The sequence below is a fragment of the Phaseolus vulgaris genome, chromosome 1 (assembly GCF_051622355.1).
Source record: "Phaseolus vulgaris cultivar YP4 chromosome 1, ASM5162235v1, whole genome shotgun sequence".
Lineage (NCBI taxonomy): Eukaryota > Viridiplantae > Streptophyta > Magnoliopsida > Fabales > Fabaceae > Phaseolus > Phaseolus vulgaris.
This window is the reverse complement of record NC_143498.1, coordinates 50,480,234-50,497,713: the sequence shown is the minus strand read 5'-3', so window position 1 is coordinate 50,497,713 and position 17,480 is coordinate 50,480,234. Positions and strand designations below refer to the sequence as shown.

The window sequence follows — 17,480 nt, the reverse complement described above, 5'->3', positions numbered from 1 at the left end:
CCTCGGTTGCCAGTTGAAGTTTGCCACGTGGAAAAATACTATGGCTTACTTGGGTTTATTTGCCGTCCGATCATTCGAGTTCAGAAGGGATGACCTATAACTGTTGGTAAAGTGGGTCCCATTTTAAGACGCTCTTGTGGGCCCTCCGAACCTAATAGCTATGGTTCCCGACCAGGAATTTGAATTTTTTGAACGTTACGGGGTGCTGTTTACTCTTTCTTTGTTGAATTCACAACTATGGGGTCATCTTTGTCTTTTTTCTTGGGACCTACTTCATCTAATTCTCGTTACTGCCAAATGTTTTGCCTCTAAAGTGATAATATTTTTTAATCTTTTAAAATTCAGTGTATATAAAAAATATATTTAAATTGAGAAATGGATCTTAAGAACTCAAAATATTAGAAAGAGACGTGGAAGTAAGATTTTTAGATTAAGCCAAAAACTAATAAAAAGTGTATGGTGGATAGATATAATTAATTAAAAAATTTACATAATAATATATATAATAACTAAGTTATTTTTATTATTAGTTAATAAATTTAATGTTATTAAATAAAATTCAGTTAATAAAAAATTATATATTAAATAAAAAATTATAATTTTATTATTAGTTAATATATTTAATGTTATTATTATTACTATTATTGTTTAATTTTATTAATATTGTTATTTATATGATTTTATATTTATAATTATATTTTTTTATTTTTTATGTTTATTAACATTTTGTTATTGTTATTTTATAATTGATTAAACTTATTATTATTATTATTTATATTTTATTATGTTGTATTATATAATTAATTATATATATTTTCTTATGATATAAATTTTAATAAGTTAATAATAAAAAATAATTTATATATAATTAATTTTTATTCGATAATTTTTTTATGGATGTAGTCTATTATATGTTTCGTTTAATTTTCTTTTTCAAATCTTTACAACTGTACAAAGTAAAAGTATTGTAAAAAAATTGTCCCATTGTTTATTTTTAATTTTTTGTGTTTTTGTTGTTTCTCTCCTTTTATCTGTTCTCACAAATCTGTTCACAAAAACAAATGAATCTTGTTTGGTTGCAACCTTCTTTTGTTCAGGAAGAAGGAAGAACAAGAATGATATATGTGTGATGAGAGACAATTTTCATTCTTCTATCAATCTCAATAGCAGAGAAGTTGCTAAAGTAAAAGTCATATAAATGTATGCACTTTTATTCCCTTGTTCTTCAAAGTTTTTGTGCTTGAGCTAACCCATAATCTATTACCATTACCATGTTAATTTACACAAATATAAATCAATTATGCATTATTTTTAAGTAAATAATCGATTATAATTTGGTTGCAACATAAACTATTATACTTATATTTTTAAAACAATAATCGATTATACAACACATTTTATTGGATGCATAATTGTTTACCACATGTTTTGAATGAATAATAGATTATGTAGTACATTTAATGAGTCATAATTTTTTTTTTAAAGTTTTCAAGTCATAACCAATAAATAAATGTGTTTTGTCATAATCGATATATATATATTTTATTTTTTTTATAAACATGTTTTTGTTTTCAAGTACTACAAAAGGTTGTAGTAATAAAAAATATTTTTATTTTATATTAGTTTAAATTTTTATAGTATATATTTAATATTGAAAAAATTATTGTAATGTTTATATTGAATTTGTTGTTATGTTTATATGAATCTATTTTTGTATATTATAATTATATTTATATGAATGTAATTTTGTGTATTATAATTAATTATAAATTTATTTTTATGTATTATAATTAGTTATGATGCTAATCTTATCCTTAAAAAAACTCTAATCCTAACTCTAGTATTAATTGTGTTTTTACTACAATTGTCACTTGACTGTGAATCTAAAAAGAAATGTCTTTTTTTTTATTGTACTTCAAGTTGTTTTTAAATGTTTTTTTTACAATTTTCACTATTAAAATTTAATTTTGAATGTAAAAATTGATTTTTATGACAATTTTCCATGTTTTGATAATGATAAATATTTTTTTCCAAAAATAAATAGTATAAAGTCCTAATTAACTAAATTTTACACAAAAATATCTCCTATTTCATTATTCAAATACTTTTAAAGATAAATTTTTTTTTGAACTTATATTTTAAAAAAATTTAAAAAATTAAAAATTCTCTCACAAAAAATACATTACTCACAAACTTCAATAAATTTTACTCACAAATTCACTTTACATACTTAATCAAAACAATCTCATTTTCTTCTTATTTTTCTCTCAAATTTCCACACATCCATCTCCTCAAATATTCACAAATTCACTGTCTAATTCAAACACACCATAAATTAATGTATTTAAATAATTTTAATATTATTTATGATTATTTAATTTAATTTATATTATGTTATATATAATTAATATAAAAAAATTATTTTTGGGAATGGTTAAGCTTCCTAATCAAATACTACACATTGTCATACACATAAACACACTTATTTAGAGGTAAAAACGAAAATTAAAAGGATCCTACGTGAATTTTCCTATGATGCTCCACTCTCACTCCAACTGAGTCATAATACATTATACTCCCTCACTCATCTTTCATCGTTCCTACATTCATGCAAATGAGTAGATACAAACACGAAAATTTGTCTTCCTTCATCCGCATACACAATATATACATAAATACAAACATAAACCGAGTATAAGACTTATTTTTTTACCTAAGAAAATGGTCAATTGTATCAATATATTTGTTTGCGTAATATAATGAGGTAAAACACCATTTTTCTCATATAAATTCCAGTTTTTTTTTTTTAAATTGACAAGTGATATTTTTTTCCATCTCTCTCTTGTAATTTCATGCATCTTCCCTTCATGTTTTGTACTTTCATCCTGTTTCAATAGTTAAAAGCTCATATTTAAAGCACATTTTTTTTGTACTAAACCATGCATCAATATGTACTATATTGTAAATAGATGAAAACTCAAATGTGCACTCGCATAAAAGTTGTATGTTTTCTATAAATATCATTGGTGTTATTTGATAGTAATTGAAATATTTTATTCAAATAAAAAAAATAAAATTAAATAACTTTTTATCCAAAAACTTATTTGAAAAATGAAATAATTAAAAATAAAAATAATTAAAATTTAATGTATTTTGAATTTTTTAGAAATATTCTATTCAAACACAATATTAAGATTATTATTTTAAAAATAAATATAATTATTTTTAAAATTCTATAATGTTAACTCATGTACTATTTACTTGTTTATATTTTAAACTGTTATAAAAAAAATTTAACTACAAATATAAAATATAATTAATAAAAATTGATAGCTTAAATATATTTTTAGTCTTGTAAATTGAATTACTATTTATTTTTATTTTTAAGTCTTGTATGAGATTTTAATGGAGTGACAAACGATAATCTCCTTAAGATATGTGTGTTATCTTCCACGTTATTTAGAACGGTAGCATTTTATTTTATCTATGAATAACCTAGCCAAATTGAGTTGGATTAGAAGGGCACAAAATTGATGAGTTGCATTGTGTTTCACAATCTCCATTTTAATTTGAAGGTTTGGGAAATAACTGTTCCCCAACAACCATTGCACTAATGGAAAGAGAAATTCTACCAAATTGTATGGTTGCATAATCCATTCTTCATTTTCAACCTTTTTTACTTATTATTTTCCTGACTTCGAAACTTAACCGCACTCAACACACTGCAACATACCACTTCAGTTACCATTAGGAGTCTTCTCGCTAACTTCTTCTATAATTAATCACCAAAATGCACCCAACAAACCCATCTCTTATTACTCTCATCTAACCATCTTAGCGTAACAAAATCGTCATCCATAGTTCCACTAACTATTTTTACAAAAATAAAACAAAAAGTTAAATAAAATAAACTATACATAAATTAAAAATATTTTTTCTTTTATAAATTATTTTAACATATTTAAGGTCGGATTATTGGTGTCGTATGTGAGAATTAAAAATTCGTTTTCATAACTTTTTGAAACGTCTTTTAAGAACAAAATCGTGACGAAACTCCGAACTTTAAAATTGACAATACCTCGAATGTAATTATTGAATATAACAATCTTGTTCCAACAAATTTGAGGTCGGAATATTGACGTCGTTGTGGGAACGAAAACTTGTTTCCCTAACCCTCAACTAATGAGTTTGTTCCCGTATGTCCAATATAGTACAACATCGCTTAGGAGTCGAGGTCAAGAAAAATTTAAATATATTTTTCTCTCTTAACCTAACAAAACTTTTTTCAAGGACAAAATCGTGATGAAGTTCTGAACTCCAAAATAGATAATATTTCGGATACCGTGATTAACAATGAACTTGACTTTTTGAAACATAAATTTTTATAGAAAAAATTTAACTAAACATATGATGTAGAAGATAAATTATGAAATCAAAATTTCGTAATAACATATATTTTAAAATGCCTTTTAAATTATATTTGTTTGACTTTACGTTTTTTTTGTTAGTGAAAAAAAAATCATATCTACTACCTATTTTTTTTCTCCCTTCTAGTTTTAGAGCAAAACTTACTACCTTATATCTCCTGTTTTAGTTTATTTAGCTTTTGGTAATTAAACCAAATGAAACAACATAATGTATAATATTTAGTTAAATCACGGTAATAAGCTAACACATAATTAATATTTTATGTGCGTTTCATAAAGCTTAAAAAACATATAAAAATAACTAGAGGTACTACTATTTTTTGTTGTTGGAAATACGACACTAATTTTAAAAAAAACTATTAAGAGTATAAATAAGAAAATAACCGATATCAATTTCAAAAAATCATACATTGTTGAGACTTGTATTTTTTTTTCTCTAACGCAATAGTACTTACTATGGAAGAAAAGGATATTACCAAGTCATTTTTTTTTTCTCAAATGTTTTAATTATCTTTAATTCTCTGAACCCTCTCTCTGACAACCTTTTAACCATCTCATCAACAGTATATTTTTTTAATTGAATAAAAATGCAAGTTAAATAACTTATTCATAACCATGGATTCTATTACACTTAATGTATACGACATTGTAATTTGATTCTTAAAAAACACCAAACAAATTTTCTTATTTTTTTAGACAAAGAAAAATATTTTAATTTAATTATAATATCAAGATTAATTTGTATAAAAAAAATTATATTTACAAATCCTTTCACATCATTTACATTTATTAGACAGTAGAATAAATACTAAATATTTTAAATTCGAAAACAACTTTCGGCTAATAGTTTTTTTATTTTTAACTAAAAGTAACTTTTTGAATGTTTTAAGTTTTACAAAATACATCCTTGACCAACACAAAGAAAGCCAACCACTCCCACCTCTCACACAATTATTTAGCAGCTACATGCGAATTATTATTTTTTGAACCCTAAAGAAGGGGTTTTTATTCCGTTAAGTTAGGCAATAGATGGCATTTCACTTTTCTTTTCTCCATTCTTCTATTCTTGCTTTACTTTATTTCTCAAACATTATACACAAACATAGAATAAGGAAAAGATCATTGTTACGCGACTGTCATAATTCTCTAACTCTTAAACTATACACTTCAATTTGTTTAAGAATAAAAGGTTACATCTGACAACCAATACAACAAGACTAGGGCATTGTTTATACCAGCAAAGTTTTATGTCTTTCCTTTTGTACGTAATTCTTAAGCTGGAAACTTGGAATAAAAGAGAAGAAAATAATTAGGAGGGCAAGTATTCATGTGACCAAGTTGGTTTTGATAAAGTTGGTGGTGGGAATGAGGACAAGTTCATGAGCCTCAATGGAACAGTGTAAAAATCATAGCTTATGATAATAATGACCCCAAATCAAAGTATCATTATTAACAGCAAATGCTTGGTCTGGCCATAACATTACCAAAATTAAAGCATCATGTAAATCATTAACAATTTCATGTAACCAAAGTTGAGTCTTACTTTAATTGGTTAAGCAGCATCACTAAGATTGTTTCAAATACATCATTGCATGCCTTTGTAACAGAAAAAAGAAATCATTGGGTTTACTTTTGAGAAATTATCACTGGTCTCTTTCCCTTAGTATTTGTTTCTTCACTGGAGCAGCACAAAAAAAAACATAGTTGAGTTTTGATAAAAGAATCTGCAAATAAAGGTGAAGGTGATTTATAGTTGAAGCAAGGCTGTGCAGAGAAGATCTAACTGCACATTCTTTTTCCCTTGGATCCTAAAATCCAACCATAATATCCCTTTTAGGCATACTAGTATCCAAGATAAATCATCACCAATCTACACTTAAGAGATCTTTTCAAGAGAAACAAAAACTAAACCATTCACTTTTTCTTTATAATTATTTTCGTTTTAAATTTTATTTTTGTACCAGTATCGAAGATAGTAAATAATACACTTCTGATCAAAGAGTCGAAGTTTGGAACTTAAAAAAAATAAAAAAATAAATTGTTCAATCGATTAATAACATTTTTTATATAAAAAAGTTACAATTGTAACATCCTCGTATACAAGAACACTTTTTTATAAGAAGAAGTTAAAATTGTAAGGTCCAATACTTGTTTAAAGTTAAGTTTTGGTTACTTTCAGTGTAAAATAGTCACAGTATTCTTTTGACCATTATAAAATACTTAAAAATTTTACGGATGAACTACAATTATCTACTCTGGGTGTAAATTAACACTTAACTAATGTGAGGTTATTGTCATTTTATTACGTGGTCTTTTAGTTTCGAATCATAGATATATAACTGTCTTGAAATATTTAAAGAAAAAATTGTCATCTGTAACGGACATTTTGTTTCTAATAAAGACTACAACTAAAAGTGGGAATTAAAATTGGAACAACTATAATCATTAACAATCAATGAACAGTTAAAACAAGATTCTTGTAAAACTCAAAATAAAGATTAAACTTGGAACTATAATCACTAAATGTCAACGAGCTTTAAAATACATGTTTTAGGATGCCACTCTCATTTCTTAAGTTTAAAATTTTCATTTTGATATTTTAAGCTGTCATATTTTGTTGATATTTCGTTAATTTTTCAAGTTAAACATATTAAAAATATTTACCCTTTATGGCTACTAGAATATTGAAGTAAAAGAGGTGGGAGAAGTTCACGCGCTTAAAAGCGCAGTGAGGGTTGGGAAAAACAGAAATCTTAATTTTAGTGAATATAAGTTTGAAAGAGTGAGGTTTGGGAGTAGGTTCGGGTGTTGAGGTGGGGGGAAAGAGAAAGGGAAGAGGAGAGAGAGGAGAGTATAAAGAGGATTTGAATACAGAAATGGAGTTGTAATACCAATACCTTCCACTTTGTATCTGCAAGAGGCAGAAGAAAAAGAAAAGAGAAGAAAAGCGAAAGGTAATATAATGGAACTAACATGGAAACATATTTCAACAACACTCAATGCAATACCATCATCAACAAGCACCATATCGATCACACGCTTTTAAATCCTTCTCCTTTTCTTTCATTCTTTCTTCCTTCTTCTCTGTTCCTCACATCACATTCTTTTTCTTTTCTTTTCTTTTCTCTCTATCTTCAATTCCAATCCAGCTTTCTCCTCATCCTCCACCTGATGGATCAGACTCTGCAATGTAGATGACCTTCTTGGTCTGTGCCCGGGGATATCATCATCATCATCTTTGTTAACAACAGTCTCTCGTGTTCATGTTATGGCGGCAGAGGCGGCGTTGTTCTTTTCTGTGGCATCAGTGGTGGAGGACGTGCTTCAGCAGCACGGTCATCGCCTCAAAGATCTTGATTTGGAATCTAGGAAAGCAGAAGAAGCCGGTACTTTCCCGTTATTTTTTCTGGGCTTCCTTCAAAATTCAGTTTTGGATTTGCTTATAACTCATAATAACGACTGAAAAATAATCTTTTAATGTGAAAGTGTGTTTTTTTAATATAGTGATTGCTTTAACTGGAATTTGACGAGTTTCAATTTGTTCTCAAAGAAAAAGTATCTGAATTTTGTTTCAAATTATATCAATTATCAATTACCCTGAAATGGAAAGTTCTTCACCATGCAGCATCCAGAAGATATGAGGCAGCGGGGTGGTTGAGAAAAATGGTGGGAGTTGTTGCGGCTAAAGATTTACCAGCGGAGCCCTCTGAGGAAGAGTTTAGGCTTGGTTTGAGAAGTGGGATTATTCTCTGTAATGTTATTAATAAAGTTCAATCCGGAGCTGTTCCCAAGGTGGGTTAGATCATTGTTTAGTTTGATTTTCCAATGTTTGGTAAGTATTTGTTTACACTGTATTCTTCTTTTAAGGTTGTGGAGAGTCCTGTTGATTCTGCATCGATCCCTGATGGGGCACCATTAACAGCATATCAGTATTTTGAAAACGTGAGGAATTTCCTGGTGGCTGTCCAAGAAATTGGACTTCCTACCTTTGAGGCATCTGATCTGGAACAAGTATGTGAATAAAGCATTGGACAAGTAATCAATTTGTATCATGTATAATTCAATTGTTAATGACACAAGTTTTTTGTTTTCTATTGAATTATTTGCTATCTTAGGGAGGAAAATCGTCTAGGATTGTCAATTGCGTGTTGGCCCTGAAGTCCTATAGTGAATGGAAAATGAGCGGGGCAAATGGCGTGTGGAAATTTGGTGGAAATCTCAAACCCACTGTGTCTGCCAAATCTTTTGTTAGGAAAAACTCGGACCCATTTACTAATTCCTTGTCAAGGACTTCATCGATCAATGATAAACATCTCACTGTTCTTAATTCTGACGTAGACTCTGATAAATTGGTAGGTACGCTTGGTTTTTGGTACCTGCTCTGGATTTGTCTAGTTGAACCGAAAGAATAACCAACGATTTTTTTTTTATATTTCTTTAATTGCAGTCTGGTTCCCATTCTTTGAGTTCGCTTGTTCGTGCGATTCTATCAGATAAGAAGCCAGAAGAAGTTCCAATGGTAAGATAACAAATAGCTCTACGTGTTTCACAGCTAAATTTCATCACAACTTTACTGATTAAGTGGTTTCTTATTGAAAATAAGCTTATATTATGATAAAAGGCTTTAGAAAATTATAACATTATTTATGAAACAATATTACACTCACAGTACTGTTACCACACATCTGCTGCTTCAGCTCCGATTAGTCATTCATAATACTAAGAGCAAGAGTGCCTTTAAAGCTAGTTTTTAATATTTTTCTTGTACACGGAGCAGTTGGTTGAATCTGTTTTGAGCAAGGTTGTAGAGGAGTTTGAACAACGAATAGCTAGCCAAGGTGATAAGGTATGACAATTTTACCTACTCGATCTGTCCTGTTATGAGTTTAGTCCATTCCTAGAGTGTACTGGTTCTTACTTAAGTTGACTTTGGTGACAAGCTGTTCTTGATTTTCTTCATTATCTTGTGACTTCCCCAGGCAAAAGTAACTTCGATTGATACTGTTTCTCAAAGCAATGGTTCTGTTGTGGCAGATAAAAAGGTAACATGGCTAGTGTTGAACATATTTCAGGACCTTCATGAAACTTGAAAATGCTATAATTCTTATAATCACCTATTTTGCGGTTAGGGCGAGAAGAAGATTCATGCGGTAACGGAAAAAGAAGATGGCATTCATAAAAGTCAAGTTAATGCTATGGTAACAAAAAAAGAAGATCGCATTCATAAAAATCAAGTTGCTGACAAGGAATCGCAAAGGCAACTTCTGAAGCAGAAAATGCTCTTTGATCAGCAGCAAAAACAAATTCAAGTAGAGAATCAGAGACAATACTTATCACGTTTAATCTTTGCAATTTCTTAATAATTAGTTAATATCTCCATTTATTGTGTTATTGTAGGAGCTAAGACATACTCTTCACACAACAAAATCTGGTATGCAGTTCATGGAAATGAAATTTCGTGAGGAGTTCTCCAATCTTGGTAAGGACAGTGATTAATTCATTTTAAGCTTTCTACTATTTTCTCCTACTTCCTTTGCTGCCGTGTGATTGGTGGATGAAACACTACATCTTTTTTAACTTCTTTGTTTTCCTTTCTAGGAATGCACGTTCATGGCTTAGCTCACGCTGCTTCTGGATATCATAGAGTTCTTGAAGAAAATCGCAAGCTATACAATCAAGTCCAGGATCTTAAGGGTAATAAATATCACTGTTTGCTTGTTGCTTTTGGTCCGCGTCGTTATGCCTTTGTGATTTTTTAACCCCAGAATTGAATTAATGTTAGTAAATTTGTTTCATCAGGGAGTATTAGGGTGTACTGTCGAGTAAGACCATTCTTTCCTGGACAACCAAACCATTTGAGCGCAGTGGAAAATACAGAAGATGGAACTATCACAGTTAATATTCCTTCAAAGAATGGGAAGGGACGCAGGTCCTTCAACTTCAACAAAATCTTTGGACCATCAGCAACCCAAGGTTGGTTTTTGCTTCTGCTTTCAATTATCTACAGGATTCCTATTGTTTAGTATGATTATAAATTCCTCTTTTGTTTCAGCTGAGGTCTTCTTGGACATGCAGCCACTCGTTAGATCTGTTCTTGATGGCTATAATGTTTGCATATTTGCATATGGCCAAACAGGATCAGGAAAAACTTACACTATGGTAGGATCCATATCCTTTTAGAATTTTCTCTACAAAGAAAAATAAATAATGATCTTTTGCTGATTAATGCTTTTAACATGTAGACTGGACCAAAAGAAATCACAGAGAAAAGCCAAGGTGTAAATTATAGGGCTCTAAGCGATTTGTTTCTTATAGCGGATCAAAGAAAGGACACTTTCCGCTATGATGTTTCTGTTCAAATGATTGAGATTTACAATGAGCAAGTCAGGGATCTTTTGGTCACTGATGGAACAAACAAAAGATATCCTTTACCTGTATATTTGATTCTCTTTGGTTTTGTATACAATAAGTGTTATTTATTTTGGTTTTGTATAATCTCAGAAATTATAATACATTGCATTGATTGCTGCTCTTAACAAATGAAAACAGGTTTTAAATATGATGCATTATGAAACTATTGATACATATTCTAGAACATACATGTCATTGATTGCTTTGCTGCCCTTAACTATAAATACATTGGAAATTCGAAGTAGTTCTCAAAAAGGACTCAGCGTTCCAGAAGCAAGCCTTGTGCCTGTATCATCAACTATTGATGTTATTGAACTAATGAACCTTGGTCAAAGGAACCGTGCAGTTGGAGCAACAGCCCTTAATGACCGCAGTAGCCGGTCTCACAGGTGTGGTGTATCCTATTCACCTTTTGTCATGTTATTTCTTGGACACAGCTAACCATATTGTATTCTTTCAAATATCAATTTGGCAGTTGCTTGACTGTTCATGTTCAAGGAAGAGATTTGACATCTGGAGCTATCCTTCGTGGATGCATGCATTTGGTTGACTTGGCAGGAAGTGAGAGGGTGGATAAATCTGAGGCCACAGGAGATAGACTAAAAGAGGCACAGCATATTAACAAATCTCTTTCAGCTCTGGGAGATGTCATTGCTTCCCTTGCTCAGAAAAACTCACATGTACCTTACAGAAACAGTAAACTCACACAACTACTCCAAAATTCGCTTGGTAAGGTTTAAGATGTTGGTTTGCCAGCCATATTTTTTTCTGCTCCTTAGGACCACAATGCCTTTGAATTCTCTGATAATGTTGGGGGGATTGTTTCAGGAGGACAGGCAAAGACGCTAATGTTTGTTCACATAAGTCCAGAGAGTGATGCTATTGGAGAAACAGTTAGTACCCTAAAATTTGCTGAAAGAGTTGCCACAGTTGAACTTGGTGCCGCTAGAGTAAACAAAGATAGTTTAGATGTTAAAGAGCTCAAAGAACAGGTTGATAGTCAAATCTAAATTTTGTTGTTCTCTTACCATATTTTTAGTAATTTCATTTTCAGTCCAATCAAATCTAACTACTGAATTACGTTTCAGATTGCCAGCCTTAAGGCAGCACTGGGAAGAAAGGAAGGAGAATCAGAACATTCCTTATGCAGCAGCTCCGAAAAATACAGGACAAAGGGTGATGAGCTTTCACCTTACCATGTGAACCTGCGAGATCCTGACACTGGGGATCAGCTTGGATGCCGGCGACCAATGGTGGAGGTCGGCAATATAGAGGTATACATACTTCTTTCGTCGTGGTTTTCTTATTACGAATTCGTACAAAGTAATTTGATGCATGTAGGAAAACAGAAATCACCTTTTTTTATTATTATTTATACAGAAATCTCCTTATATTTAGTATGGAGAATTTATTTTAGAAAATTTTGATATGATACTTACTTTGGTTAGGACATAGGAACAAACAAACACATATATACCATGCATGAAATGCTGAGACATTTATCATTTTACGGATTAACACAGTTATAGGCATTTTACTTAGCAAAAATGATTCATGGGCATTGGGAAACTAACATGACTTCATAGCATTGACTGTTCCATGTTAAACTGAGATGGAATTTGAACAATTCATCCTGCAGCTTCAGAGTAATAGCACAGTGAGGCAAAAAACTCAGAGCTTTGATTTTGATGAGATCTCAGCAAATTCACCACCATGGCCCCCGGTGAACAATAGTCTTGGACAAAACTATGCGGAGGATGACAAAGAATCTGGTTCTGGACAATGGGTTGACAAGGTCATGGTGAACAACAAGCAAGATGTAAACAAAACTGAGAACCTCTTGGGGTGTTGGCAAACAAGCAATGGGAACTTATCTGAGGCCTTTTATCAGAAATATCTTAAAGATTCTCCCAAAATGTACTCAGAACAATCCTACAATATGTTCATAGGAGGCAACCAGTTTAACATTGTGGGTTCAGATGACACCGATGAGCTTGATGCTGCAACCAGTGATTCCTCAGAACCTGACTTGCTTTGGCAATTTAATCATTCCAAACTTAGCAGCATGACCAATGGAATTGGATCAAAAACTACAAGATCTATCTCTAAGTCAGCAAAAAGCCCTGAGTTGAGGTAATGCAAAAGTCATATTCTAGTAAAATGTTTTTCTGATATACTGAACATAGTCTCTTTCAGGTTATTTTTATGTGTAATGTGTGTCTTTGGCGATAATAGTATATTTTCAATTTTGCAGCAAGAATGCTGTTCATTCTTCTCCTCTGGGTCCTTCACCTTCATTGAAACAGTCCAATGGCGTCTCACATCGAACAGGAAGGCATCCGGCTCCAGTTGATGTGAAACGTAGAAGTGGGAGTAGAAAATAAAACAATGTGTTATTCAAAAGGTATAAAGAGTGATTGTTCATATTTTGATTTTTTTAAATATTTTTTCAATTTTTTAGATAGAAAAAGAGAGCTATTGTTATATTATTTTTTGGGTTTGCTTTTTGTAATCATCAACAACACAAGGATAATGGAGCAATAATGCCAGTTGCTTTGTTTGTATAATGACATTCTTTACACTTTAGGGGATGTAAAGGTTTAAACTCATCACACTGCAATGAATTTTTATTTGTACAAATCAATTTCCTCATATTTTATATCCCTCCCCCACTTTTTTCTAAATCATTTAGTGGAAATAAATATAACTACTTTAATGAACAAGAAAACATAAATAATCATGTAATAAATAAGTTTTTTTAGCCTATCTTATAAAAAAAAAAGTTAAGCTAATTTAAATTCAAACTCAAGTTTTCAATTGAACTCATCTAAATAATTGGATGAAAACCTTAACAAGTAATTTTTTTTTCTCACAAACTAAACCTATGATTCAAGTACTCACCTATTCTTGCTCATTCTTTCTTGTAAATTATTTTAGAGAGAGTTTATTTTTAATCCTCGTAAAATTCTCTAGCACTTTCCTCTTGGTTCTGAAACGGGCTTCGAAATGTAAAAATTACACTCCTCGATGAATAGCAGGTGTAAGAACTTCATTGGGGTGCTGAAAGAAAAATTTCATATTGGAGCAACCCAAAACCTTTGCCAGCCCCACAGAAATCAGTCTGGGGCCCAATGTTGAATGATTGACTTTTGTCACTGTTTAAGAGCCCAATATGGAGTTATGTCCGGGTCTAAATTTGGACTTTAAGCACACGGGACTAAAGTTTGCAATTGCTTCCTTCACCCTATAAAATTTGGATGTGAAATGATAAAAATACCCTAAGAGGGGGTGTTTCTTCCTACACCTCCATAGGTTCTTCTGCCACTCCATACAAAACATGAAAAATACTTTTTTATTCTTCTTGCGACACCCCCATAGAGAAGCTTCCGGATTATATAATCCGAACACGTATTTGAAAAAAAAACTTCTGGATTAGATAATCTGAAAGCTAAAAAAAAATTCTGAATTACATAATCCAAAATTTATCATATATAAAAAGAACTTTCAAATTATGTAATCCAAAAATTAAATACGAATTTGAAAAAATATTTTCAGATAACGTAATTCAAAATATTACATAGAGATATTTTTGGAAATAAAAAAATATATGAAAGTTCAAAAGAAACCGTAGAGGTTGTGAATAAAAATACATTCTGGATCCAGAACACTTATCCGCCAGTTAGATTTTTTAAATTTTTTTATTTTCAGAATCTCTTTTCTAAAATACAGACTTTATTTTTAAAATGAGATTTTGATTTTTTTAATTTTATTTACGGAACACAAAAATCTATTCCAAATTTATTTATTTTTTCATAATGTATTTTTTTAAATATGAAAATAATTTTTAAAATAATTTATAAGGTAGGAAATAAATAATGGAAATTACGTGGCGAGGCAATAACGATTTGTGCTTTGGTCAAGTAACTGGTGGACAACATTGAAGACCCAGAGGAAGTCTCTGGAACTTTCTGGGTGCAGAGCACAACATGGATCTTTCACTTCCAAACCTTTCTGACAACATAATAAACTACGAGAACCTCCACAAGCTCCCACATCGTTTAACTAAAACAACAACATTTCACCTTTAGGTTTTAACTGTTCCAAGCAAAAATGTCAGGCATCGTGGAGTCAAACGATGCCGTTTGCTTCTATTCGGTGCTCGGGATTGACAAACATTCGAGCGATGGTGAAATTCGATGCGCTTATCGTAAGATGGCTCTGGTATTTCCTTGTATATTACTCTCTCAACTTAAACACTGTACCATGTTTATATTGTTCATTTCTTTTGAATTTAACATGGTTCTGAATTGAGTGCATTTGTGTTGAACTTTTGGCTTAAAAGAAGTGGCATCCTGATAGATGGACCAAGGACCCAAAGTTTGCACCAGAGGCAAAAAAACAGTTTCAGCACGTTCAAGAGGCTTATTCAGGTGCTTTACTTTTCGACAACAAATTAAACCTATGTGCCTGTTATGTGACTTTTATTATCAGAAAGCCGCAACTGAATGTCTCTGTTTTCCTCTGTAAATGTAGTTTTGTCCAACACAGGGAAGAGAAGGATATATGATGCTGGTTTGTTTGGTCTAATTGGAGAGGACGATGATGAGGTGGGTTTCATGCTATGAATTATTAATTAATTATCATATGAGATTTTATGGCTGAATTTCGTATGTCAAAATTACAGGGATTTCTTGATTTCATGCAAGAAATGATCTTGATGATGCAGAATGTAAGACCCAAGGTATGCAAGTGGTGATGCAGAAGCTTATTGAGATTCATTTTATTGAAATTAATTTTAAATCATTCAAAATGTGCTTCGTTCTACTTAAACTAGTTTAAATCATATATTTATATTCAGTTTAATTCATTTTTAGTATCTAAAATTTAAGACAACTTCGTTTTTTGTCTCCTAAATTGAAAAAAAATAAATTTAACTTCTTAAATCTTAAAAAAATAATATTTAGTTCTTCAAACCATACTAGGTTGAGAAAGTGACTCTGCTTGCATTTAACATTGTCTACATACTGTATAACATCACCATTTCCTGTAATGTTATTTGATTTTAATATTAAATTGTACTTTTTAAATTTGAGGAACTATTTTTTTTTTTCAATTTAGAGACAGAAATAATTTTTTTTTTTTTCAATGGAGAATCATTCCATTTCAAGGATGTGATAAATACTATAGGAATAGAATGGAAGTAGCAAATTGATTGAGTTTCTATCATTTTATGAATATAACTCTAATTATATTTTTGTTCTTAATTTTAGTAACTAAAATATAATTAAAATTTCATATTAAAATATGTTTTTTTATTTACAAATTTCTCTATTTTGATTATAAAACTTCAAAACAAGACTTGGCTATTAAGTATATGGCAATCCACATTGATTACTTTGGTTAGCATGTTTAACACTGAGAGGAGTTTTTATTTATTGGTTTTCTTAAAATAATTGTTTTTTAGGATGAGAAAGGGACAATGGAGGATCTGCAGGGATTGTTAAGGGAAATGATGGTGGAAGAAAATGAAGGGACATGGAAGTATGGGTTTAGCTGGAATTCATCTCCATGTCCTACAAGGAGGACACCATGTCCTACAAAGAGGACACGTATTGTATGATTCCAGTGTTACAATCAATTAATTATAATTTATTTTTATCACTCTACAGTTTAAATAGTTCAGAATTATTAACATCGTTAAGTTTTCAGCTATCAATAATGCCATTTTTTTTTCTCTCTCTGCAAATTAAGATATCAATATCAGCAAATATGGTGACTATAAATGGTAAGTGGTAAAAGCTTAAGGGTTCATTATAGAAATTGAATAAAATTGATTTTGATAAAATAAATTTTGAAATATTGAATATTATACACACACACAGAGAAAACACATGTAAATGCATCTAAATTAACTAAACTAAAATTTATCATGTTTGAGTGAAAAAAGAATTGTTTTGTATTTATTTTTTTCATTTTAAAGTTGAATGAGATTAATTTTAAACTATTAAACATAGTTAAAATGTACATTTTAATTAACTTTAATTACACTTTTTACATAAAAAAAACGGGTGTATAGTGGAAGAAATCAATTCTATTAAAACAATTTTGTTACAAGGCATCAAATATATCTGGAAGAACTTATTCACACTTAATTAGACTTTTTTATGATTAGAATTGACATAGAGGATGAGTTCAATCTAATTAAGCAAATGCTTCTTAATTTAAAAATTATTCATAAAGATACTTTACCTTTACCTCGGATGAAATTCAAACCAAGATAAGACATTGTGTTGGTTCATTTGATCAATCCATTAACTTAATTTAAATTACATACGAAAATATGAAACAAATAACATCTATGAATATTTATTAATAATAGAAAATAACAAATATTTTAGGTGATTCTTCATTTTTTTAAAAGTTAAAATAATATTGTATATTGACTTATTACAGTAAGTTGTTGTTTTTAATATGTTTAACTGATCTTTCCAATTTTATATAACTTTTTCATAAAAAAATTGTAGTGTGTAAGGAAATATTTTGTATGTTGTATCAGTATTTAAAAAGTTGGTGACGACATGTTGACAATGAATTGCAAGCATATAAATTTAGTGCTGACACAACTTGATGTATGACCATGAC

General features: G+C 30.2%; 2 protein-coding genes across 2 annotated transcripts; both read left to right on the top strand.

Annotated features, from left to right (window-relative positions):
* The first annotated feature begins 7,173 nt into the window (after window positions 1-7,173).
* LOC137814768 (kinesin-like protein KIN-14I) lies at window positions 7,174-13,478 on the top strand. The gene is made up of 20 exons (XM_090305449.1): window positions 7,174-7,381; window positions 7,577-7,813; window positions 8,053-8,219; window positions 8,295-8,438; window positions 8,543-8,779; window positions 8,875-8,946; window positions 9,205-9,273; window positions 9,407-9,469; window positions 9,557-9,736; window positions 9,825-9,906; window positions 10,026-10,121; window positions 10,227-10,400; window positions 10,480-10,586; window positions 10,670-10,850; window positions 11,068-11,227; window positions 11,314-11,567; window positions 11,667-11,830; window positions 11,927-12,112; window positions 12,478-12,971; window positions 13,093-13,478. Exons 2-20 carry the CDS (start codon window positions 7,696-7,698, stop codon window positions 13,220-13,222), a joined length of 3,078 nt encoding a protein of 1,025 aa, XP_090161575.1. The 5' UTR covers window positions 7,174-7,381; window positions 7,577-7,695; the 3' UTR covers window positions 13,223-13,478.
* A 1,256-nt stretch (window positions 13,479-14,734) lies between these two features.
* Window positions 14,735-16,500, top strand: LOC137814770 (uncharacterized). The gene is made up of 5 exons (XM_068617671.2): window positions 14,735-15,059; window positions 15,181-15,268; window positions 15,372-15,445; window positions 15,523-15,579; window positions 16,303-16,500. The coding sequence occupies exons 1-5, from the start codon at window positions 14,949-14,951 to the stop codon at window positions 16,456-16,458; spliced, it is 486 nt and encodes a 161-aa protein (XP_068473772.1). The 5' UTR covers window positions 14,735-14,948; the 3' UTR covers window positions 16,459-16,500.
* The last annotated feature ends 980 nt before the right edge of the window (window positions 16,501-17,480 follow it).